General features: G+C 45.7%; 1 protein-coding gene across 1 annotated transcript in view; it reads right to left on the reverse strand.

The window, feature by feature from the left end:
* LOC132819256 (3-oxo-5-alpha-steroid 4-dehydrogenase 2-like) overlaps window positions 1-6,952 on the reverse strand; it is a 28,822-nt gene extending 21,870 nt beyond the window's left edge. Inside the window, exon 1 of the mRNA XM_060830683.1 lies at window positions 6,696-6,952. Coding sequence (XP_060686666.1) covers window positions 6,696-6,952 — 257 coding nt within the window. The remainder of the gene's footprint in view (window positions 1-6,695) is intronic.
* Window positions 6,953-25,267: the final 18,315 nt, after the last annotated feature.

Genomic DNA, 25,267 nt, shown 5'->3' on the forward strand with positions numbered 1-25,267 from the left:
AATCCCACCCAATTTCTCTGCCCCCATTCCCACCCACCTCACTTCCCCCAAACCACCCCACCTCACCTCGCCAAACCCACCAATCTCATCTCCCCAATCTGTTGCCCCCACATCCCCCCCAATTTCTCCTCCACAATCTCTCTTCTCCAATCACCATCAAACTATCCCCCCTCAATCTCTCCACCCGCAGTCACCCCTAACCCAATCCCCGTCTCCCAAACACTTCTATTTCTCCTCCCCAAATCCCTATAAAACTATCCACCCCATTCTCTCCCCCCAAACTCTCCCCACCAATTCCCCCTCACCCAACCCCCCAAATCCCAGCTCCCCAATCCCCCCAAATTCCCCTCCCACAATCCCCCCAAACTCTCCTCCCCAATCCCTATCAAATTATCCCCCACCTCTCCACTCAATCTCTCCTCCCCCAATTCCTATCAAACTATTCTCCCCACACACTCCCACTAATCCCACCCAATCTCCCCTCCCACAATCCCCCAATTTCCTTTCCCTCAATCGCCTCTACCCAAACACCCCACTCCCCCATTCCTCTCCTCCCCAACCCTCCCCAATCTCTTCCCCGACAATCCCCCAATCATTCATAATCACTCTCCCCAATCCACCCTCCTGCAATTCCCCAATCTCTCCCCCTCAATCCCCACTCCCCCATTCCCCCATCCCTCCCCCAAACCCCTCTCACCCAATCCCTTCAATCTCCTGCCCACAATCCCCCCAATCACCACTCCCCAAACCATCCCAATCTCTCATCCCCAATCTCCCCAATGCCCCTGTCCCCATATCCAATCTCTCCTCCTCCAATCCCCCATCTCTCCTACCACAATCACCCCATCCTCTCTCACCAATCCTCCACCCCAAACCCCCCACTCCATATACTGCCCAGCCACACTGCCCCAATGCCTCCAATCTCTCCTCCCGCAATTCCCCACTGTCTCCTCCGACAATGTTCCCCAATCCGCCTAAGTCTCTCCTCCATCAATCTCACCTCCTCAAATTCCCCCAACCTCCCCTCCCCAATCCCAGCTCCCACAATCCTCTCGCCCCAAACTCCAATCCCAATTATGCCTCCCCCAAATCTGCCCCTCAAATCTCTCCCCTCCAATCTCCTGCTCAAATCTCTCCTTCCTAATCCCTCCAAATCTCTCTTCCCCCAATCCCCTCCCAAATCTCCCCTCCCCAATCCCAATTCCCCCATCCACTCTCCCCAAACTCCAATCCCAATCACACATCCCCAATCCCCCTCCCCCAATTCTCTCCCCCAATTCTCTCCCCCAATTCTCTCCCCCAATTCTCTCCCCCAATTCTCTCCCCCAATTCTCTCCCCCAATTCTCTCCCCCAATTCTCTCCCCCAAATCTGCCCCTCAAATCTCCCATCTCTCCTCCCCAATCCCTATCCCAAATCTCTCCTCCCCCAATCCCTGCCCCCAAAATCTCTCCTCCCCCAATCCCTGCCCCCAAAATCTCTCCTTCCCCAATCTCTGCCCCCCAAATCTCTCCTCTCCCAATCTCTCCTCCCCAATCCCTGCTCCCCAAATCTCTCCTCTCCCAATCCCTGCCCCCAAATCTCTCCTCCCCCAATCCCTCCTCTCACAGATCTCTCCTCCCCCAATCCCTGCCCCCAAATCTCTCCTCCCCAAATCTCACCACCCCAATCCCTCCTCCCCCAATCTCCGCCCCCCAAATCTCTCCTCCCCCAATCCCTTCCCCTCACCAATCTCTCCTTCCCCAAACCCTGCCCCCAAATCTCTCCTTCCCCAATCCCTGCCCCCAAATCTCTCCTTCCCCAATCCCTGCCCCCAAATCTCTCCTTCCCCAACCCTGCCCACAAATCTCTCCTTCCCCAATCCCTGCCCCCAAATCTCTCCTCTCCCAATCCCTGCCCCCCAAATTTCTCCTCCCCAATCCTTCCCCCAATCCCTCCCCCCACAAATCTATCTTCCCCAATCCCGCCCCCAATCCCTCCCCTCACAAATCTCTCCTCCCCAATCCCTCCCCTCACAAATCTCTCCTCCCCAATCCCTCCCCTCACAAATCTCTCCTCCCCAATCCCTCCCCTCACAAATCTCTCCTTCCCCAATCCTTGCCCCCCCAAATCTCTCCTTCCCCAATCCCTGCCCACAAATCTCTCCCCCCCTAATTCCTCCCCTCACAATCCCTCCTCCCCAATCCCTGCCCCCCCAATCTCTCCACTCCCAATCCCTGCCCCAAATCTCTCCACCCCAATCCCTCCCCCCAATCCCTCCCCTCACAAATCTCTCCTCCCCTCACAAATCTCTCCTCCCCAATCCCTCCCCCCATCCCTCTCCCCCAATCCCTCATCCCCAATCCCTCCCCTCACAAATGTCTCCTCCCCCATTCCCTCCCCTCACAAATCTCTCTTCTCCCCTAATCCCTCTCCCCTAATCCCTCTCCCCTAATCCCTCTCCCCTAATCCCTCTCCCCTAATCCCTCTCCCCTAATCCCTCTCCCCTAATCCCTCTCCCCTAATCCCTCTCGCCCAATCCCTCATCCCCAATCCTTCATCCCCAATCCTTCCCCTCACAAATCTCTCCTCTCCCAATCCCTGCCCCCAAATCTCTCCTCCCCCAATCCCTCCCCTCACAAAGCTCTCCTCCCCCAATCACTGCCCCGCAAGTCCCTCCCCTCAAATCCCTCCGCCCCAACCCCTCCCCCAATCCCTCCCCTCACAAATCTCTCCTCCCCAATCCCTCCCCTTACAAATCTCTCCTCCCCATCCCTCCCCTCACAAATCTCTCCTCCCCCAATCCCTCTCCCCCAATCCCTCTCCCCCAATCCCTCCCCCCAATCCCTCCCCTCACAAATCTCCACTCCCCCAATCTCTCCCCTCACCCAATCCCTCCCCCCATCTCTCCCCTCACCAAATCCCTCCCCTCACAAATCCCTCCCCCCACAAATCTCTCCTCTCCCAATCCCTCCCCCCACAAATCTCTCCTCTCCCAATCCCTGCCCCCAAATCTCTCCTCCCCCAATCCCACCCCTCACCCAATCCCTCCCCTCACCCAATCCCTCCCCTCACAAATCTCTCCTCCCCCAATCCCTCCCCCCGCAAATCTCTCCTTCCCCAATCCCTGCCCCCAAATCTCTCCTCTCCCAATCCCTGCCCCCAAATCTCTCCTCTCCCAATCCCTGCCCCCAAATCTCTCCTCTCCCAATCCCTGCCACCAAATCTCTCCTCCCCAATCCCTCCCCCAATCCCTATCCCCATTCCTCCGCCCCAATCCCTCCCATCAATCCCTCCCCCAATCCCTCCTCTCTCAAATCTCTCCTCCCCATTCCCTCCCCTCACAAATCTCTCCCCTCACAAATCTCTCCTCCCCCAATCCCTCTCCCCAATCCCTCCCTCCAATCCCTCCCCTCACAAATCTCTCCTCCCCAATCCCTCCCCTCACAAATCTCTCCTCCCCAATCCCTCCCCTCACAAATCTCTCCTCCCCAACCCCTCCCCTCACAAATCTCTCCTCCCCCAATCCCTCCCCTCAATCCCTTCCCTCACAAATCTCTCCTCACCCAATCTCCCCCCCAATCCCTCCCCCCACAAATCTCTCCTCCGCAATCCCTCCCCCCACAAATCTCTCCTCCGCAATCCCTCCCCCCAATCCCTCCCCCCAATCCCTCCCCCAAACCTTCCCCCAATCCCTCCCCCAAACCCTTCCCCCAATCCCTCCCCTCACAAATCTCTCCTCCCCAATCCCTCCCCACAATCCCTCTACCCCCAATCCCTTCCCTCCCAATCCCTCCCCCCAATCTCTTCCCTCCCAATCCCTTCCCTCCCAATCCCTCCCCCCAATCTCTTCCCTCCCAATCCCTCCCCTCAATCTCTTCCCTCCCAATCCCTTCCCTCCCAATCCCTCCCCCAATCTCTTCCCTCCCAATCCCTTCCCTCCCAATCCCTCCCCCAATCCCTTCCCTCCCAATCCCTCCCCTCACAAATCTCTCCTCCCCAACCCCTCCCTCACAAATCTCTCCTCCCCCAATCCCTCACCCCATCCCTTCCCTCACAAATCTCTCCTCACCCAATCCCTCCCCAAATCCCTCCCCCCACAAATCTCTCCTGCCCTCAATCTCTCCCCCCACAAATCTCTCCTCCGCAATCCCTCCACCCTCAATCCCTTCCCTCCCAATCCCTCCCCTCACACATCCCTCTGCCCCAACCCCTCCCCTCACAAATCTCTCCTCCCCTCACAAATCTCTCCTCCCCTCACAAATCTCTCCTCCCCCAATCCCTTCCCTCCCAATCGCTCCCCTCACAAATTGCTTCTCCCCAATCCCTCCCCTTACAAATCTCTCCTCCCCAATCCCTCCCCAACCCCTCCCCTCACAAATCTCTCCTCCCCCAATCCCTTCCCTCCCAATCGCTCCCCTCACAAATCGCTTCTCCCCAATCCCTCCCCTTACAAATCTCTCCTCCCCAATCCCTCCCCCCATCCCTCCCCTCACAAATCTCTCCTCCCCCAATCCCTCTCCCCCAATCCCTCCCCTCACAAATCTCCCCTCACCCAATCCCTCCCCTCACAAATCTCCCCTCACCCAATCCCTCTCCTCACAAATCTCCCCTCACCCAATCCCTCCCCTCAAACCTCCCCTCACCCAATCCCTCCCCTCACAAATCTCCCCTCACCCAATCCCTCCCCTCACCAATCTCTTCTCCACAATCCCTCCCCTCAATCCCTCCCCTCACAAATCCCTCCTCCCCAATCCCTCCTCCCACAAATCTCTCCTCTCCCAATCCCTGCCCCCCAAATCTCTCCTCCCCCAATCCCTCCCCTCACCCAATCCCCCCCTCACAAATCTCCCCTCACCCAATCCCTCCCCTCACCCAATCCCTCCCCTCACAAATCGCTTCTCCCCAATCCCTCCCCTTACAAATCTCTCCTCCCCCAATCCCTCCCCTCACAAATCTCCCCTCCCCAATCCCTCCCCTCCCCCAATCCCTCCCTCACCCAATCCCTCCCCTCCCCCAATCCCTCCCCTCACAAATCTCTCTTCCCCCAATCCCTCCCCTCACAAATCTCTCCTCCCCCAATCCCTCCCCTCACAAATCTCTCCTCCCCAATCCCTCCCCTCACCCAATCCCTCCCCTCACAAATCTCTCCTCCCAAATCCCTCCCCTCACAAATCCCTCCTCCCCAATCCCTCCCCCCAATCCCTCCCCCCACAAATCTCTCCTCCCCAATCCCTCCGCCAATGCCTCCCCTCACAAATCTCTCCTCCCCCCACAAACCCCTCCCCCCACAAACCCCTCCTACCCCCCACACAAACCCCTCCTACCCCCCACAAACCCCCTCCTCCCCCCACAAACCCCCCCCACAAACCTCTCCTCCCCCCACAAACCTCTCCTCCCCCCCACAAACCTCTCCTCCCCCCCACAAACCTCTCCTCCCCAATCCCTCCTCCCCCCCACAAATCTCTCCTCTCCAATCTCACCAACCCCGACAACCCCACAAACTCTCCTCTCCAATCCCTCCCCAAATCGCCCTCCCAATCGATCCTCCCCATCCCTTCCCGCAAATCGTTCCGCCCCACATCTCTCCACCCTAACCACCCAAATCTCTCCCCCACAAATCTCTTCCCCAAATCTCCCCTCCCTCAATATCCCCCCAAATCGCTCCTTCCCCAATCCCTCCCCTAAATCGCTCCCCCCATCCCCCTCCCTAAATTTCAATCTCTCCACCCACACCCCTTCCCCCAAAATATGTCCCCCCTCAATTCCACCCCACAATTTATATCTCAACCCCCTTTGGCCACTAGCCTCATTCCTCATTCTCCTACTCCTTGGATGCTGCCTGATTGGCTGCGCTTTCGCAGCACTACACTCTTCGACTCTTAATGCAATTCAGTGTTGACTTAGTGAATATCAGTTTTCAGAATGTAATTTTCCTGATAGGCAGTTCAAAACAAGCAGTCATTATCTTACAGATTTAAGAGTTGTGATATCTTTTTCATTGGTCTCACTTGATTACAGTTTCTCTGCAGTTTCTGTCCTGAGTTTTATTGATGTGGAGTTGTGGTTGGTAGTGGGGTTAACAAAGTTAAAAGTCTCACAACACTGGGTTATACAACTGGTGCTTCCAGTTAAACCTATTGGACTATAGCCTGGTGTTGTGTAAATTTTAGCTGTTTTGTTTTGTGATTGAAGTGGCTAATTCTCAAGCCAGAGGTCTTTGAGTGTATGGGATAAGACCCCTAACGATAATCAGGTGGTGGGGTTCAGAGAATAGCATTTACTTTATTTTCTTCTCTGCAAGTGGAGGAGTGGAGTGAGGTTGGGCAGTCAATTGAAGATATTCAAAATAGATTGATCGTACTCTGTGTAACAAAAACCCAAGGAATTTGGGACCTCTACAAAAAAAAATGCAATTAGCCTGCTTTCTCAGACGGATACAAAAATATCCCAATGCACTATTTCAAGAAAAGCAGGAGAGTTGCTGCTGGTGTCCTCAGCCAATACTACACTCGACAAAAAAAACCGCACCTTCTTAATTCTTGTCATAATTACACTGCAAGAGCTGAACCTGAACCGTCTGGCCGAGAGACATGACCACTATGCCACAAGATTTAGGTCGTCTTTCTTTTGTGTAACTGAAGAGCCTCAAAAGGCTTGATGACCTGCTCACGATAGTCAAGATGTCAAATCAAGACTTTAATAAAGTTAATTTACCTGTGAAAGTAGTGCCCACAGAATAAGAACAGCAGCAGTTTACTCCCCAAGTTATCTAGGTCACCCGACTGATAAATTAACAGTACCGGTACAGCAAACGAAGGCAATTCCTGAACAAACCAAGCCACATTAGCCGGGATTAGGATTTTGGTCGTGGACGATTTCAAACTATATCTTCCGTAAAAAGCAGCCCTCTTTTGATGTTCCTTCCAAATGAGGACTCCGAGAAAGATTAACATGCTGGACAGGAAAACCATGACGGTTCTATTGCAGTGTGACTCCATATCATTCGAACAGTAATATCACTGAAATGTCAATTCCACTTTCCAAGCATCAATTCGCTATTAACCTTTGGGCAGGTCCAAGAAACAAATGGCAATCACTTTCCGAAAGACGGCCCCCTGGCTATTTCGATACCAGAATAATTTGTAAACTATTTCGATACCAGAATTATTTGTAAGCTTTTAAACAAATAAATTTTTGCGTTAAGACCAAAGCTCCGCCCATTCAATTTCCTTTGTAAATTACGAACGATAGAAAAGACGTTTTATCACGTTTTTAAGCGCGCTTTTTCGGTCATTAGGGGAAAGTTTGCTGAAATCGACATCGTGGGGAAGATTGAATATAACCAAATCTCACGTTTTCAGCGCTCTACACTTTCAGATTTGGAGATGCCGGTGTTGGACTGGGGTGTACAAAGTCAAAAATCACACAACACCAGGTTATAGTCCAACAGGTTTAATTGGAAGCACAGTAGCTTTCGGAGCGATGCTCCTTCATCAGGTGATAGTAGAGGGTACCATTCTAAGGCACAGAATTTATAGCAAAAATTTCTTTTTTGAGGATTGTGCCCTCCATTATCACCTGATGAAGGAACGTCGCTCCGAAAGCTAGTGTACTTCCAACTGAACCTGTTGAACTATAACCTGGTGTTGTGTGATTTTTAACTTTGTACACTTTCAGACGTTGCTTCCGCAGGATGCGACTGTAACTCTTGCAGAGACTTGTTTATACTAACAGTTAATGACCTGCACCGTAAATAAGACTACAAGACATAGGAGCCATTCAATCATGGCTGATGCATTTCTCAACCCCATTATACCGTGTTTTCCCTGTAATCCTTGATCCCCTTTACAATCAAGGACCTGTCCATCTCAGTCTTCAATATACTTATTGACCTGGTCTCCACAGCCTTCTGTGGCAATGATTTCCATAGGTTCACCCCTCTGGCTGAATAAGTTTCTCCTTATCTCTGTTCTAAAGGGTCTTTCCTTTATGTAAGGCTACACTCTTGGGTCCTAGTCTCTCCTACCAATGGACACATCTTCCCAGTATCAACACGTGGACAGCACGGTGGTTTAGTGATTAGCAGTACTGTTTCACAGTGCGAAGTTCAATTCTTGCCTCTGGCAACTGTCTGTATTGGTTTCCTTTGGGTGTCTCGGTTTCCTCCCACAGTCCAAAGATGTGCAGGCCAGGTGAATTGGCCATGCTAAATTGCCCATAGTGTTAGGTGCATTAGTCAGGGGTAAACATAGGGTAGAGGAATGGGTCTGGGTCGGTTACTCTTCAGAGGGTTGGTGTGGACTTGTTGGGCTGAAGGGCCTGTTTCTATAGTGTAGGGAATCTAATTTAATCTACTCTATCCAGGCCATTCAGTATTCTGTAAGTTTCAATTAGATCCTCCCCCCATCCTCCTAAACACCATTGAGTACAGACCCAGAGTCCTCAAGCAGTGGCAATTTCATTCCTGGGACACATTCTCATGAACCTCCTCTGAACACGCTCCAGGGCCAGTCCATCCTTCCTGAGATATGGGCCCAAATTTGCACACAATACTTCAAATGTGGTCTGACCAGTACATTATAGAGCCTCAGAAGTACATCCCTGCTTTTATATTCAAGTCCTCTTAAAATAAATGCCATTATTGCATTCACCTTCCTAACAGCTGACTCAACCTGCAAGTTTACCTTGAGACAATCCTGAACTAGAACGCCCAAGTCTCTTTACATTTCAGATTTCTAAATTTTCTCCCCATTTGAAATATAGACCATGCCTCTGTTCTTCCCACCAAAGTGCATGACCTCACACTTTCCCACATTGTTCTTCATCTGTCACTTCTTTGCCCACTCTCCTAACCTGTCCAAATCCTCCTGCAGCCTCCCTGCCTATTCCTCTACCTATCTTTGTATCATCTACAAACTTAGGTCGAATGCCCTCAGTTAGTTCATCGAGGTCATTAATGTATTAAGTGAAAGGTTGTGATCCCAACACTAAGCCTTGCGGAACACCATTTGTCACCAGCTGCCATCCTGAGAAGGACCCTTTTATCCCCACCCTCTGCTTTCTGCCAGACAGCCAAGCTTCTATTCATGCTAACATCTTGTCTTTAACACCATGGGCCCTTATCTTACTCAGTAGCCTCCTGTGCGGCACCTTGTCAAAGGTCTTCTTGAAATCCAGGTAGTTAACATCATTAGCTCTTTTTGGTCCATCCTGTTCGTTACTTCCTCAAAGAATTCCAGCAGATTTGTTAAGCATGACCTCCCCTTAATGCAACCATGCTGACTTTGCCCTATTTTACCTTATCTTCTAATTATTCAGAAATCTCATCATTCGCAATAGATTCCAGGATCTTACCCACAGCCAAGGTTGGGCTAATTGGTCTGTCATTTTCCATCTTCTGCCTTACTTCCTTTTTAAAAAGGGGTGTCACATTAGTGATTTTCCAGTCCTCTGGGACCCTTCCTGATTCTAATGATTCCTGAAAGATCACCACTGCCTCCACTTTTTCTTCAGCTATCTCCATTAGAACTCTGGGGTGTAATCCATCTGGTCCAGGTGATTTAAAACTGTAGCACCTGTTGATCTTCTGGAAGGTGAGGCTATTAGGTCCATTGCGCCTCTGCGGGCTCTTTGACAAATCTATCACATTCTCCAACTACCAATGGGGTCATAAATGGCAAACAACAGAAAAGGATTTTAAGCAAGATTTATGTCACTGCTGATTTGATGATTTTGCAACAAACATATTCTGTTTAATCTTTTGTTTCTAACATGCAATAATTTAATTATGAAATGCAGTAACGAGCAAAAGTGGGTGAGATCCTGTTTTGCTATAGTTCTGTGTCCTATGATCCTACTACTACTACTACTACTCAACTAGCTACCTGATGAAGGAGCAGTGCTCCGAAAGCTTGTACTTCCAAACAATCCTGTTGGACTATAACCTGGTGGTGTGGGATTTTTAATGTGGTTACCTTCTCAAAGACAATTAGGAATAGGAAATAAATACTGGCCTTTCTAAAAAAAAAGTAGCATTTTCATTCCTCTTTTGAAAATTAGCCACTTCACACTTGGCTATATCGAATTTCATTTATTTGCCAATTCTGCAAGCTTGTTTTTCTTGCTGTATTCTGGCTACATGTACACAATTTGATATGTCGTCTATAAATTTCAACCATAAGTTAATTTTTCTTTGGGGATGGAACAAATAAATTAAGTTAAAATACAGTTAAGACACAACCTGTTTTCCTAGGTGAGGAAAACAACGATCTGGAAGGTCAACTGAGAAAAAAGCAGACTATTGCTTTGGCACCCCATTCACCAGAACTAACACTCACTCATTCACTGCCAATGCACTGTTGATATCTGCAAGACTACAGCAACTCACTGAGGCTTCTCTGACAGCATCTTGCAAAGATATGACCCCCACTGACAAGAAGAGCAAGGGCAGTCGGTACATAGGACCCAAAACCAACTGTAAGATCCCCACTATGTCATATGTTTTCTTGACTTGGAAATATATCACTGCTCCTTCACTGTAATTGGATTGAAGCACCCAGCCGAATAGTACGGTTGGTGCTTTGAAACCATATGAACTGCAGTGATTCAAGGGGCTTATCATTTTCTCGTGACAGTTAAGGATGTACAATAAAAGTTGGTCTTGAAATACCCACATCACATGAGTGCATAAAATAAACCATCTAGTGGGAACAGGCTGAAGTAGCTGAATGGTCTATTCTTGTTCCAATATCAGTCACTCACCTTTTTCTTCTTGAACATCAAAAATATGATATTATGAGTTTCTACTTATCTAGAAATTGGGCAGGTTAAGTATCAATAAAGGTCATAGTTTTTAAGTCAACATTTTTGTGGCTTGCAGCTGCATTAATGTTTAAAGGTTCTGTAGAAAAAAAACATTTTGTTTTTGGCACTACTTCGTAAATCATTAAAACCAAAAATGTACTTTGTAATCAGCATACAAACTTTGAGGCCAATGTTAAAAAAAAGGTGCATTCCATTTATTGGACAGCCAAAACAAACACTGCTAATTTCTACAGGAGGAACTGAGCTTCACAGCTTCGAAGCTTCTCAGTAATCCTATCAAATATTTCTTAACAACTACCTGCTTAGTTCAATTTGAATTCCAGCATGATGGTTTGGTTCCAGATCTCATTCTAGACTCAATCTAAGTGTAAGCTTAAAAGCAAAACTTTGAGGCCAATGTTAAAAAAAAAGGTGCACTCCATTTATTGGACAGCCAAAACAAACACTGCTAATTTCTACAGGAGGAACTGAGCTTCACAGCTTCGAAGCTTCTCAGTAATCCTATCAAATATTTCTTAACAACTACCTGCTTAGTTCAATTTGAATTCCAGCATGATGGTTTGGTTCCAGATCTCATTCTAGACTCAATCTAAGTGTAAGCTTAAAAGCAAAATTCCTCAAGTTAGTTTGTTAAGGTACCTATTCGAGATGGCTCGGGGAATCCTAATGGACTCGACGTACCATCTTGGTTCATCATGGAGATTGTATTCTGTAGAAGTCTGGAATTTAAAACACTTACAGACAGTTTAGTTTAAATTATTACCTTTATTTACCAATGGCATCAATATGCAACAATAACATAGATACCTACAAGCCAGACTTGAGCTAAGGTTCTAAAACCTTTAGCAAAATAACGGTGCCAGCTCTTAACCCTAAGAGCTTTCTCAGGCTACTCCCCTTATTGCTGCAAACAAGCTGTCTTTATACAGAAGTTGGTTTTAAAATTACAAAAACACCACATGTCCTTAATTAGATAAGCAACAATAAAATGGCAAAAGTTGGAAGAGAATCTAATTGCCAAGTCCGAGTATGCTTGACTAAATAAGCTACATGCACATTAAAATGGGAAACCGTGACCAAGCCAGGCCAAACGACCAATTGTCTTTTGCTGGATAAGCTTCCCTTTTAACAGTACCTCATAAATGAGAGACTAGTCTAAACTATGTGGAAAAGGTCACGTGGTAACTTTGCTCAGCTAACATGCCCAGTATCATTGTCTACAAAATGGCTTTTTAAAAATCATCTTATATTCCCAAAATGTAAACTAAATTCATAACATTCCCGGATCTTGAGCTCCAGGGAACAACACACAAACATGCAATCCATGATAAACAAGTGTATTCAAATCAGACCACAAAGAGTTAACCTTTCCACTAGCTTCTATCCTACCTCTCCCTCTGTTTCCCTTGAACCCTTAGGTCAGTGAATGTAATTTACAGTAGAATGTTTTTTCTCTCTCTCACATATGAACATCTTCCAACTTTCTTACTATGTCAGTTTCAGCCTGTGTGTTTTCGTAGCTTGTAAGGGTAATGAGACATTCACATTCCAGAACAGTCAAGATTAGGGAGCTGAGCTTCATAAATTCAAATCCGCTCACTGTGGTATACTGTACATGAAAATGTATTAGGATTGTTCTATCAGGTGCATATTCCACTCAGTGTATTAGATTACATGTTCTTTTCTTATTGAGTGTGCATTTTGTTAAGAGTCTTCAATATAAACCAGAAATACAGTTATCCAACATCCAACTGTGAAATATGCGCAGCTTCCAGCCTTTGGGGTGAGAAAGAAGTACTGCCACACAAGTGAACAAGTCTTATCACCTTATTTACACCAATCCATTGACACGAAGAACAGATGTCCTTAATTCATCTGAACAAATGTCCAACCCCACTGTCAATCATTTTCCCACATATCCTGTAGCAAATGTGTAAGTCTACCAGCTTTCTCATTCCCTCCTTTTATCATTTCATGATACCAATACAGCATATACAAGTACAATTAGTCCATTTGTAGTTTCAACAAGTCGAGCGCCTCCTTCTGGCCAGTCATCGTTTGGAGGAGCAGAGTCGGAAAGATATCTGATTTCGACATAAAAGTTCAGAAATGGAGGTACAGGAGTGAACAAAGGTCAATTAACAAGATTCTTCTTTGGCTTAGGTGTAAAACAATGCACGGTCCATTTCACGCTTAAACAGACAACAATGTATATTCCTAGGATGAGACTAAGGATCATCAGTGCATCCCACATGAACCATCCACACAGTGACCACAGGCAGCAGGTAGGACTGAATCCACATGAGTTGGACAAATGGTGGGGCAGGTATCTTTTGTTGATGACATCTGTCATATACAATGCCTTTGGAGAAATCGTCTGTGTAAGTGCAATATTGTGAACCGATGATGGAACAATTCCTCTTTGCTCAAGTAAGAGGCAAACTAGCATTAGTTAATTCTGAAGCATCATCATCAGGTCTCCTATAACTCTGTTCACTAGCTTCAAAGCATGGGCAGTTGATTTGGCAAGTTTTTCAATGTCATATGCAAGGTCACTTATCTGATCCAGGGCCATCTCAACACCCCAGTCAGGAATAAGGCCTTCCATCAGCCTAGACCACCAGGTTTATTGATGGGAGTCATGCATGTCTCGTTTTGTTTTTTCTCTAATTTGTGTCCCATAGTGATTCACATGCTGGTGGGCTTTCCATTTATGATCTACCTTAGGTATTTTATGGTGGAGGGTAAAAAGGGGTAGGGTGTGCACTAAAACACTGCATCCACACCAGTCATTGGGTAAATATGGGTGGGCCTGGTTTTCGCACAGCCAATGAAGGCTAAACGGAGGTCCGAGGGAGCACTTCTGTGAGTGAACGATGAATCCACTCAGAGCGAGGGCTGAATCGTGTAAACAGTGGGTGTTATCAAAAGTTTGGTTATCCAAGTGTATTAGCGGATGGAGAGTAGGAGTACAATCAGTGTCTTTTATAACAATTCTGCACAGTACTTGCTTCACTTGCCCCATGCGGAGGGTACCAGAAGTTCTTTCAATGCGTCATTCTAACAGTGGAACAATGTTAACATTGAATCCCTTAGGTTCGTTAGTGCACTTCACACAGCGAGTTGCTTCTTCTACTGAATGGGTTTTGTCATTGCAGGTGAGAGGTTGCATAGTGGGTGAGTCTTATTCGTACATTGTACGTCAAAATGATGGAAGAGTGATTAGACAACACATGGATCGCGGTGTTTAGCTTGAATAAAGAAACCATTGGCAACAGAAGGGGGAATTAATGTGCATAGTATTTTTGATATTTCTTCACCTTTCCAGCTTTTCTTGTTAACTAAAGTAGTTACTGATTGCAGAAACTGTATAGAGGTATTTCTGCCAGTAGCAGTTGGTCATATAGGAAAAAGTTTCCCTCGAGAAGGTATAGGTTGACAGTCTCAGAACAATGCCATAGGCTTCTGTGATTTCAGTACAATGAGTTCAATACTGCAATTTGAATGGTTCATTTTGGGAGGGGAACAAACATTTCAAAGTGACAGTTTTCAGCTGATGGAGTGGATGACATCTCATGGCAATTGGCATAGATATGTTGTGAGGGTAACTGTAATGTCGAAAGTGATGTTCAGATGTGCAATGTGAATAGCTTAAATGAGTTTCAGCTGGGCAGCTGCATTCATAGCTTCCACCAGTATTGTACAAGTTTCACGGAGGTGACAAATCCTATCTTCAGGAGAAGCAGTAGGGAAGATAATACATTCATTGTCATTGGAGTATCCCAAAGCACAGTTGCCATTGCCAGAGTAGCCGTGAATACATTGGCATTCTACACCTAAATTGTTGGTTTTGTTTCTGCAAATGGCATTGGGGTGACAAATGGGACATGTTAGTGTTCCTGCAATGTCAAGGGTAGTGTTCAGAATCGCAACAGGGGTAGCAAAATGGGTAATATTTAGCAGAGTGAGTGTTGTTAATTTCTGCTGTTGTTTTGTGGTCATTGGGATTGTCTTGTCATGAGTTGTAATAATAATAATGTTAATGATAGGTGATGATATGGTCATCAGTGTAGGGGAAGAGTCATTGATGGGCATCTAACAGTCTCATTGTTTCAGCTTGTGGCATCTTCCAAAGTATCATTTCATTTCATTTGATAAAATTAAATTCCTGTAACATTGTTCATACCAACAAAATGTACATACCACCTTAGTCACTTCTCCATTTGATTAATTAGCATTGACACAAATTCCATTGATACAGTCACATTAAAAAAGGTATAGCCAGTCAGATGTTACAGATGAGCAGATTACATCTGGGCGCATGCACTTGGGTTAGATTTTCATCGATGATTGTGCTTGTCTTAATACTGGTATTGGAGGGTGATACAAGCTTGCAATGTCCTTTGTAGACCCATGTTGAACGTCCTTCTACTTTAACTGTAGTTTCAGTTGTCAGAAGAACTTGATAAGGACCTTTCCAGCGAGGGCCAAATTTTTCCGGTTTAAAGTCTTTCAATAATACATAGTCACCTGGGTTAATGTCTTTAAACATTGGAGCTCTTTCTTCTTCCTTCCCTGGTACCAGATAGGCTTCTTTGGTCTGTTGATGCTGAGATTGCAATGCTTTGGTTAGCTTAGTCAAGTACCTGTGTATCTCTTCTGCCATGACATGCACATCAGCAGGGTGTTGGACCATCACTGGTGCAGACCAGGGAGTCCTCAGGGGCTTTCCGTATACTAGTTCAGCCGCCAAGAATCCCACCTTTTTCTGGGTCATAGTTCTCATAAAAAAAAAATGCAATTGGCTGCAAGTACTCCCAATTAAGGCCCATTTCCTCTACCAACTTGCTTAGCTGACCTTTTAAAGTATTATTGGCTCTTTCCACAGTTCCCACTGATCAGGGATGGTTGGCACAATGGAATCTGATTCATATTCAAACTCTTACATAGTGCCTTATTTAGCTCCATGTAGAAGGGGAGGGCATTATTGGAAGAGACCGTTACTGGTATTCCAAATCTGGGTATGATTTCCCTTAGTAGAATTTTACAGGTAGTTGTTGCTGTGTTGTCAGTACAGGGATAAGCTTTAATCCATTTACGAAATACACGAATCATCACTTATAACAAATGGCATCTAGGTAATTCTATAAAATCCAATTGGATAGTATCAAAAGTTGCACTTGGCAAGTTTCACTTGGTGGACACTTTACTCCTTTGACAAATTTGTCAATTTGCAGCTGCTTGTTTTACTTTTTCTTGCAGGTGGGGATTCCACCAAGTTTGGAGAATTCTGTCACCATTGTCTCCTTACCTACCTGCATATCTTAATGAACATAATCAACTAGAATAGGCAAAAGCGAGTCGGGCAGACATGTCTGTCCTCCTAGCGTAACCCAAAGCTTATTGCAACTATTGACATAACAATCGTGGTTCATTCTTCATTGCTCTACTCAGAGGCATTCCACTGATGAGTCAGTTTTTGTGCTAGGTCAGGCATGGTCAGTGTATCAGAAGAGGAAAAAAGGAGGATCTTCCTTTGGTTTCCTGTTTGTCATTTGAGTAACCAGATCTCATTGTTCAAAAACTGCCTTCTGAGCAGCTGAGTCAGCTGCAGAGTTGCCTTTAGTGACATCAGAAGCATTGAAGGAGTGAGCGGAACATTTGATAATTGCAAACAGAGAGAAGTTGAATAGCATTGAGGATAAGGGTTCCTGATGAGGTAAGAAAGCCATGCTGCTGCCAGAGTTGACCAAAGTCATGGGCACATCCAAAGGCATAGTGAGAATCAGTGTAGATATTAGTTGACTTCCCTTCAGCAAGTATGCAGGTATGGTTAAGAGCAAGAAGTTCAGCTTGTTGGGCAGAACAGGGTAGATTGATGGAATAAGCTTTGCTCTTTTGAGACAAAGTGACAACCACATATCCTGACATACGTTTGCCCCCTGGAGCGATAGAAGAGCCATCAACAAAAAGCGTAAAATCTGGGTTAACAAGAGCCTGATCCATAAGTTCAGGACGTGGCTTAGTAACAAGGTCGTTTATAACACAATCATGTGGAGGATCGGGCAATTCAAGAGGTTCCTCCTGCAAGAATGAGGTGGGGTTAACATTAGAACAGTATTTAAAAGTGAGAAACATATTCTGAAGCAATGAGATCTCAGTGACTAAGATAGGCCACAGTGAGGTGTTGAGTATGTTTACAAGTAAGCAAAGACACTGCAGAATGGGAGGTACAGACTTCCACGGTTTGATGTAAAGTTACACTAAAGGCTGATAATACCATGAAATGGAAAGCTGGGAGAATCTGAGTGCACAAAGGCATAACCTTGAGCAACAGGGTGACATTTAGTGGAATAATAGGCAACAGGGCATCATGAGGAGCCCTGTTTCTGGGTGAGAACAACTGTTGCACACAGTTTTCAAGGATGGCAACATAGAGGCAGAAGTGGCGGTCACACAAAAGTCAGCCTAACGCAGGAGCTAAAGAGAGGATAGTTAAGTCCTGTAAAGGCTTTTAGTTGTTCAGGAGTGACATCATACTGTTGAGGGGCCTTAGATGCAGACAGAGGAGATAATTTGAGTTAGAAGGGTGCAATTGGGAATGCATTGTCAGCAATAATTGATGAGACCTAGAAACAACCTCAACTGTTTGGGAGTGGTTGGAGGAGCAATACAAAGAATAGGATCAATACATTTAGCATCACTCAGATTCAGAGATGAGAGTACCTAGGAATGTGACTTCTTTCTGATTAGTCTTAACCACATTGATGGAGATGGTTTACTAAGCTAGTGGAGTCAATGTGATTGGAAGATATCAGGGCTAGCGAGAAGGAGGCCATCGACATATTGAACTAGAGTAGAGCCTCCAGGAAAAGTAAGTGATTCAGGTTGAGTGTGAAGGGTCTCTGAAAAGAAAATGTAGGTGAGTGAACAAACCCTGGGAGGTAGGTGGGTACACGCATTTCGTGGCCCTTAAAAGTGAAGGCAAAAAATATACTGGCTATCTGGATGCAACGGAATGCAAAAAAATGCATGTTGGAGGTCAACAATAGTAAACATCTTGGCATTAGCTGGGACTTGGGTGAGGATAGTAGCAGGATTGAAGGTTTGTGCGAAGATTTGTAGCTCGGGTGCTCGTTGTTGTGGTTCTGTTCGCCGAGCTGGAAGTTTTTGTTGCAAACGTTTCGTCCCCTGGCTAGGCGACATCATCAGTGCTTTGGAGCCTCCTGCGAAGCGCTTCTTTGATGTTTCTTCCGGTATTTATAGTGGTCTGTCCTTGCTGCTTCCGGGTGTCAGTTTCAGCTGTCCGCTGTAGTGGTTGGTATATTGGGCCCAGGTCGATGTGTTTGTTGATGGAGTTTATGGATGAATGCCATGCCTCTAGGAATTCCCTGGCTGTTCTCTGTCTGGCTTGCCCTATGATAGTGGTGTTGTCCCAGTCGAATGCATGTTGCTTGTTGTCTGTGTGTGTGGCTACTAGGGATAACTGGTCGTGTCGTTTCGTGGCTAGTTGATGTTCATGTATGCGGATTGTTAGCTGTCTTCCTGTTTGTCCTATATAGTGTTTTGTGCAGTCCTTGCATGGTATTTTGTACACTACATTAGTTTTGCTCATGTTGGGTATCGGGTCCTTCGTTCTAGTGAGTTGTCTGAGCGTGGCTGTTGGTTTGTGTGCCGTTGAGTCCTAAGGGTCGCAGTAGTCTGGCTGTCAGTTCAGAGACGCTCCTGATGTATGGTAGTGTGGCTAGTCCTTTGGGTTGTGACATGTCCTCGTTCCATGGTCTTTCTCTTAGGCATCTGTTGATGAAGTTGCGCGGGTATCAGTTTTTGGCGAATACCTTGTATAGGTGTTCCTCTTCTTTTTGCAGTTCTGGTGTACTGCAGTGTGTTGTGGCCCTTTTGAATAGTGTCCTGATGCAGCTTCGTTTGTGTGTTGGGGTGGTTACTTTCATAGTTTAGGACTTGGTCTGTGTGTGTTGCTTTCCTGTGTACCTTTGTGGTGAATTCTCCGTTTGGTGTTCTCTGTACTATCACGTCTAGGAATGGGAGTTGGCTATCCTTTTCTTCTCTCGTGAATCGGATTCCTGTGAGTGTGGCGTTGATGATCCGGTGTGTTTTTTCTATTTCTGTGTTTTTAATGATTACAAACGTGTCATCGACATATCTGACCCAGAGTTTGGGTTGAATTTGTGGTAGGACTGTTTGTTCTAACCTTTGCATAACTGCCTCTGCTATGAGTCCCGAGATTGGTGATCCCATGGTTGTTCCGTTGATTTGTTTGTATATTTGGTTGTTGAATGTGAAGTGTGTAGTGAGGCACAAGTCCAGTAGTTTAAGTATGCCGTCTTTGTTGATAGGTTCTGCGTAGTGTTTTCTGTTCTGTATGTCCAGGAGGTTGGCTATTGTTTCCCTGGCTAGGGTTTTGTCAATCGAAGTGAACAGTGCCGTCACGTCGAATGAGATCATGGTTTCTTCTTTGTCTATGTGTATATTTCTGATGATGTCCAAGAATTCCTGTGTTGATTGTATGGAGTGTTTGGATCTGCTGACCAGGTCTTTCAGTTTCTGTTGTAGTTCTTTGGCCAGTTTGTATGATGGTGTCGCTGGTAGTGATACTATGGGTCTGAGTGGGATGTCTGGTTTAATTGGCTGTAAGTACTCCCAATTACCCTTTTTAATATGAGAATCATGATCTAGAAAAAGACAGATTTATTGGCGGCTGAAACAATACATGGAAAGCCTCTGAGGACTCCCTAGTCTGCTCCATTAACTGCCGAACACCCTGTTGATGTGCATGTTATGACAGAAGAGATGCACAGGTACCTGATTAAGCTAACCAAAGCATTGCAGTCTTATCAAGAGGTCAAAGAAGCCTATCGGGTACCAGGAAAGGAAGAAGAACGAGCTCCAATGGTTAAAGACGTTAACCCTGATGACTACGTACTATTGAAAGACTTCAATTGTGAAAAATTGGGCACCTGCTGGAAAGGTCCTTATCAAGATCTTTTGACAACTGAAACTGCAGTAAAGGTAGAAGGACAGAAAGGTTCAACATGGTCTACAAAAGGACATTGCAAGCTTCTATCACCCTCAGTCTTAGTGTTAGTACTGATACAGGCATCCAATGAAAACTCAACCCACGTATATGCTCCTAGATGCAACCAACTCATCTGTGATATCTCAGGCTGGCTAAAACTCCAATGTGACTGTATAAATGAAACCTGTACTAATACCATTGGAAGTTGTCATGAATGCAGCTGCCCAGCTGAAACTCATTTCAACTACTCACATTGTGTATCCAAACATCACTCAACCTTATTGTCATCCTCGTAACACTTATGCCAGTCATCATGAGATGGCACAATTCCATAACCAAAAAAAAACTTGAAAGGTTTGTTTGTTCCCTTCTCAAATGAACTGTACAGATTGTGGTATTGAGCACATAGTACCAAAACCACCAGACCCTAAGGGACCGACTGCCATGAGACTGACCATTAGTGGTGCTGGAAGAGCACAGCAGTTCAGGCAGCAGAGGAGCAGTAAAAATAGACATTTCGGGCAAAAGCCCTTCATCAGGAATAAAAAGGCAGAGCCTGAAGCGTGGAGAGATAGGGTAGAGGAGGGTCGGGGTGGGGAGAAAGTAGCATAGAGTACAACAGGTGAATGGGGGAGGGAATGAAGGTGATAGGTCGGGGGAGGGTGGAGTGGATAGGTGGAAAAGAAGATAGACAAGTAGGACAAGTCATGGGGACAGTACTGAACTGGAAGTTTGGAATTAGGGGGAGGTAGGGAAAGGGAAAATGAGGAAACTGTTGAAGTCCACATTGGTGCCCTGGGGTTGAAGTGTTCTGAGGCGGAAGATGAGGCATTCTTCCTCCAGGCGTCTGGTGCTGAGGGAGCAGCGGTGATGGAGGCCCAGGACCTCCATGTCCTCGGCAGAGTGGGAGGGGGAGTTGAAATGTTGGGCCATGGGGCGGTGTGGTTGATGGGTGCAGGTGTCCCAAAGATGTTCCCTAAAGCACTCTGCTAGGAGGCGTCCAGTCTCCCCAATGTAGACGAGACTGCATCGGGAGCAACGGATACAATAAATGATATTAGTGGATGTGCAGGTAAAACTCCCGATGCGGTCTCCTCTACATTGGGGAGACTAGACGCCTCCCAGCAGAGCGCAATTGGGAATATCTCAGAGACACCTGCACCAGTCAACCACACCACCCTGTGGCCCAATATTTCAACTCCCCCTCCCACTCTGCCGAGGATATGGAGGTCCTGGGCCTCCTTCACCGCTGCTCCCTCAGCACCAGACGCCTGGAGGAAGAACACCTCATCTTCCCTCTCGGAACACTTCAACCCCAGGGCATCAATGTGGACTTCAACAGTTTCTTCATTTCCCCTTCCACCCCCCTGCCACCTCACCCTAATTCCAAACTTCCAGCTCAGCACTGTCCCCATGACTTGTCCTACCTGCCTATCTTATTTTCCACCTATCCACTCCACCCTCCTCCCTGACCTATCACCTTCATCCTCTCCCCCACTCACCTATTGTACTCTATGCTACTTTCTCCCCACCCCCACCCTCCTGTAGCTTATCTCTCCACGCTTCAGGCTCTCTGCCTTTATTCCTGATGAAGGGCTTTTGCCTGAAACGTCGATTTGACTGACCACTTTTACCTGTTCGATGGAATCCTCTCCTATCCAACCTACTGCCACTGACAGAAATATCTTCACACGTTTCCTGTATTCAGTAGCTACAGTAATTACCAAGACAAGCTGGAAAGAAGAAGAAGACCAAAAATACTATGCACTCCCAACTTTTGTTACTTATGGTTTCTTTATTCAAGCTAAACTGCCGATCCATGTGTTATCTGCTCTGTACATCAGAATGATGGAAGACTGCAAAAAAAGGACTCACCCACTTATGCAATCCTCATTTGTGATGGAAAAACCCATTCGGTAGAAGAAGCACGTCATTGTGTGAAGTGCACGAACAAACCTGAAGGATTCAACATTAATGTTGTTCTGCTGTTAGAATTCTGCTGCATTAAAAGACCTTCTGATACCCACAATGCAGGGCAAGTGAAACAAAAACTATGCAAAAATATTATCAAAGACACTGGTCGTACTCCTACTCTCCATTGATTAATACACGTGGACAACTGAACATTGGATAGCACCCATTGTGTATAAGGTTCAGCTCTCGCTCTGAGTGGACTAGTCATTCACTTACAGTAGTGCACATTTGGAACTCCTTTTAGCCTTCATTGTTATGCAATAACAGAGCCTACCCATATTTACCCAATGACTGGTACGGACGTTGTGCCCTAGTATACAGCTTACCACCTTTTACCCTCCACCATGAAGTACCTGAAGTAGATGATGAATGGAATGCCCAACATGTTAATCAGTACGGAACAAAAAGTAGAGGAAAAACAAAATGGAACTTACACAACTTCTTCCATCAACAAACCTGGTGATCTAGGTTGCTGGAGTTCTTATTCCTGGCTGCAGTGTTGAGATGGCCATGATCAGATAAGTAACCTTGCGTATGACATTGAAAAACTTGTCAACTCAACTGCCCATGCTCTGAAGCTGGTGAATAAAGAGTTACAGGAGACCGAATGATAATGCTTCAGAATCAGCTTCAGATTTCCTCCTTGCTAAAGGAGGTGCTTGTTCAATCATTGGCCTGCAATGTTGCACCTACATTGTTGATTTCTCAAGACATTTTGGATGACACAGATGTTATCAACAAAATGGGTCAAGACACAGGGAAGATACCTGCTCCATCATCAACTGATTCATGTGGATGGAGTCCTACCTCCTGGCTATGGTTGCTGTGCAGATGGATCATGTGGGACGTACTGATAGTCCTCGGTCTCATTCTAGGAATATGCATTGTTGTCTGTTTATGCATGAAATGGACTATACATTGCTTTTCACCCAAGCCAAAGAGGAAACTGGTTAATCGACCCTTGTCTACCCCTATACCTCCACGCCTGAACACCCATGCTGAAATCCAGTATCTTTCAGCCTCTGCTCCTCTGGATGTTGACTCAGCGGAGGCATTTGATTTATTGAAAATACAAAATTGACTAAATGGACTAATTATACATATGAGCTATGTAGTTTTCGTAAAATAACAAAAGGAGGAAATGAGAAAGTCTATAGCCTTAAAGCTTGTAATTAAACATTGAGACTGAATGTAATGTTGAATTACAGAACACATTTACTGCACACTAGAAAATAGTCAGGCAGGGAGGGTAAGGTGTTTAAGAACATTTGCCTTAACATCAGTGAATCTGTAAACAGGACACCAAGTGATAGCATTCACAGATGTTCCCTTGTGAAATTGATAAGTTTTGATTCTGACCTCAAAATGAAACTTAGTATCAATTAACTTGTCTTGCAAATTATTGTCCTTCACTGTTATCTGTCTGTTTAAGAACATTTAGTACAGCTTTTGTAAACTTTGTATAAAGGAAGCCAGCTTGTGATAGTACAGAGTAGCCTGCTAGGGCTCTTGAAGAGCTGACATCCCACTCTTCTGGGTTATTAGAACCCAGTTAGTTTAGCTTATGGGTGTCAGTGTTATGTTGTAACAGTGATGCTATTAGTAAATAAAGGGAATAACTAAAATTAAACTTAACTGTCTGTAAGAGGTTTTTTTTATTTCAGACTACCAAAAGTATGAGCTCTGGGATGAACCAAGAGAGGCACACAGGTTGAGTCCACAAGGGATTCCCTGGGCCGTCTCATATCTGTACTTTAACAGCAACATAGGGGTGGAAATCATACAAAGATTGATCTAATGCAGGAGCTGAAGACAGGATAGTTCTAAGTTTTGTAAAGGCTTGTAGTTGTTCAGGAGTGACGTCATACTGTTGAGGGGCCTCAGGAGAAATATTTTCGAGTTAGAAGGGGACAATTGGGACTCCATTATCGGCAATAATTGATAAGACCTAGAAACGACCTCATCTGTTTGGGAATTGTTGGAGGAGCAATACAAAGAATAGGATCAATACGTTTAGCATTATCAGATTGAGATTACAGTACCTTGGAATTTGACTTCTTTCTGATTCATCTTAACCTGACTGGGGGATACAACATAACCACATTGATGGAGATGGTTCACTAAGCTAAGCCAGTGTGATTGGAAGATTCATCAGGGCTAGTGAGAAAGAGGTCATCGACGTGCTGAACTAGAGTAGAGCCTCCAGGAAATGTAAGTGGTTCAGGTTGGGTGTGAAAGGTCTCAAAAATATAGGTGAGTGAACAAACCCTTGAAGTAGGCAGGTGCACACATTTGATGGCCCTTAAAAGTGAAGGCAAAAATATACTGGCTATCTGGATGCAACGGAATGCAACAAAAATGCATGTTGGAAGTCAACAATAGTAAACATCTTGGCACCAGCTGGGACTTGGATGAGAATAGTAGCAGGATTAGCAACGAGAGAGTGAAGGGGCTCAACGATTTTATTTACTTCGTGAAGATCTTGAACAAGTTGCCATTCAGGACATCCAGGTTGAGGAATAAGGAAAATGGTTGTATTGATGGGAGAATGGCATGGGACTAGGATGCCTTGCTGTATGAAAGAGTCAGGTTGAATGGCAGGTTCAGCGAGTATTGGGGTATAGAGGAGAGAGCGGAATTAGGTTAACAGGAATAGAGATGGGTGGGATGCTTGCAAGGCCTACTTCCGTTTTAGTGGCCGTCCAGACTTCAGGATATACTATGTCCTGTGGGCGGGTTTGGGCGTCATGATGAAGGTTGACATGAATTGAATAAGGCTGAACATAAGGTAAGATTGAACTTTGAGCGAGCATTTGAATATTATGGGAGGTTTGATCAGCTTGATCAAAAAAATCATAGTGACAAAGCCTAGTTCTTCGGCTTGGTGTTCTGCATTCATGTGAGTGGTGACATGATGGAAAATGAGAGGGCCAGCTTCCCAAATATAAGGAGGAACTGACATGAGGAAAACACCACCAGCCAAAGAAGTGATCTCACCAATCATCCAAGCGTGTTGAGTGGTGCCCAGCAAGGGATCAAAGTATTATTCAAGGCTGTGGTCAGTCTTAGAGGGGTCAGAAGCTAAAATAACATGGGGGTAAGGGACATTATGTAAAGTAGGATTGAAAGACAGAGGATCCAAATCAAGAGACCACCATTGAGAGGGCTTTGGTTCGGTGTTGATGCATTGAACAAAATGAGGTGGATCCTGAATTAGGATACCTTCATCATAACATTCAATAGTGATATGTAAAGGACAGAGGAGATTCCTAGTGAGTGGAAGGATATGTAATTTATCATTAACAACAAAGCAAAAAGGGAGTGAGATACAATTTTTCCCCACCACTCAGAGGGACAGTGTATGTGTAACAATTAGAGGAACCATCAAAACATTGTAGGGCATCAACATTATCTGAGAGTTGAAAGTCAAAGACATTTACAAGATTAGCAG

Source organism: Hemiscyllium ocellatum, chromosome 10 (genome assembly GCF_020745735.1).
Source record: "Hemiscyllium ocellatum isolate sHemOce1 chromosome 10, sHemOce1.pat.X.cur, whole genome shotgun sequence".
Lineage (NCBI taxonomy): Eukaryota > Metazoa > Chordata > Chondrichthyes > Orectolobiformes > Hemiscylliidae > Hemiscyllium > Hemiscyllium ocellatum.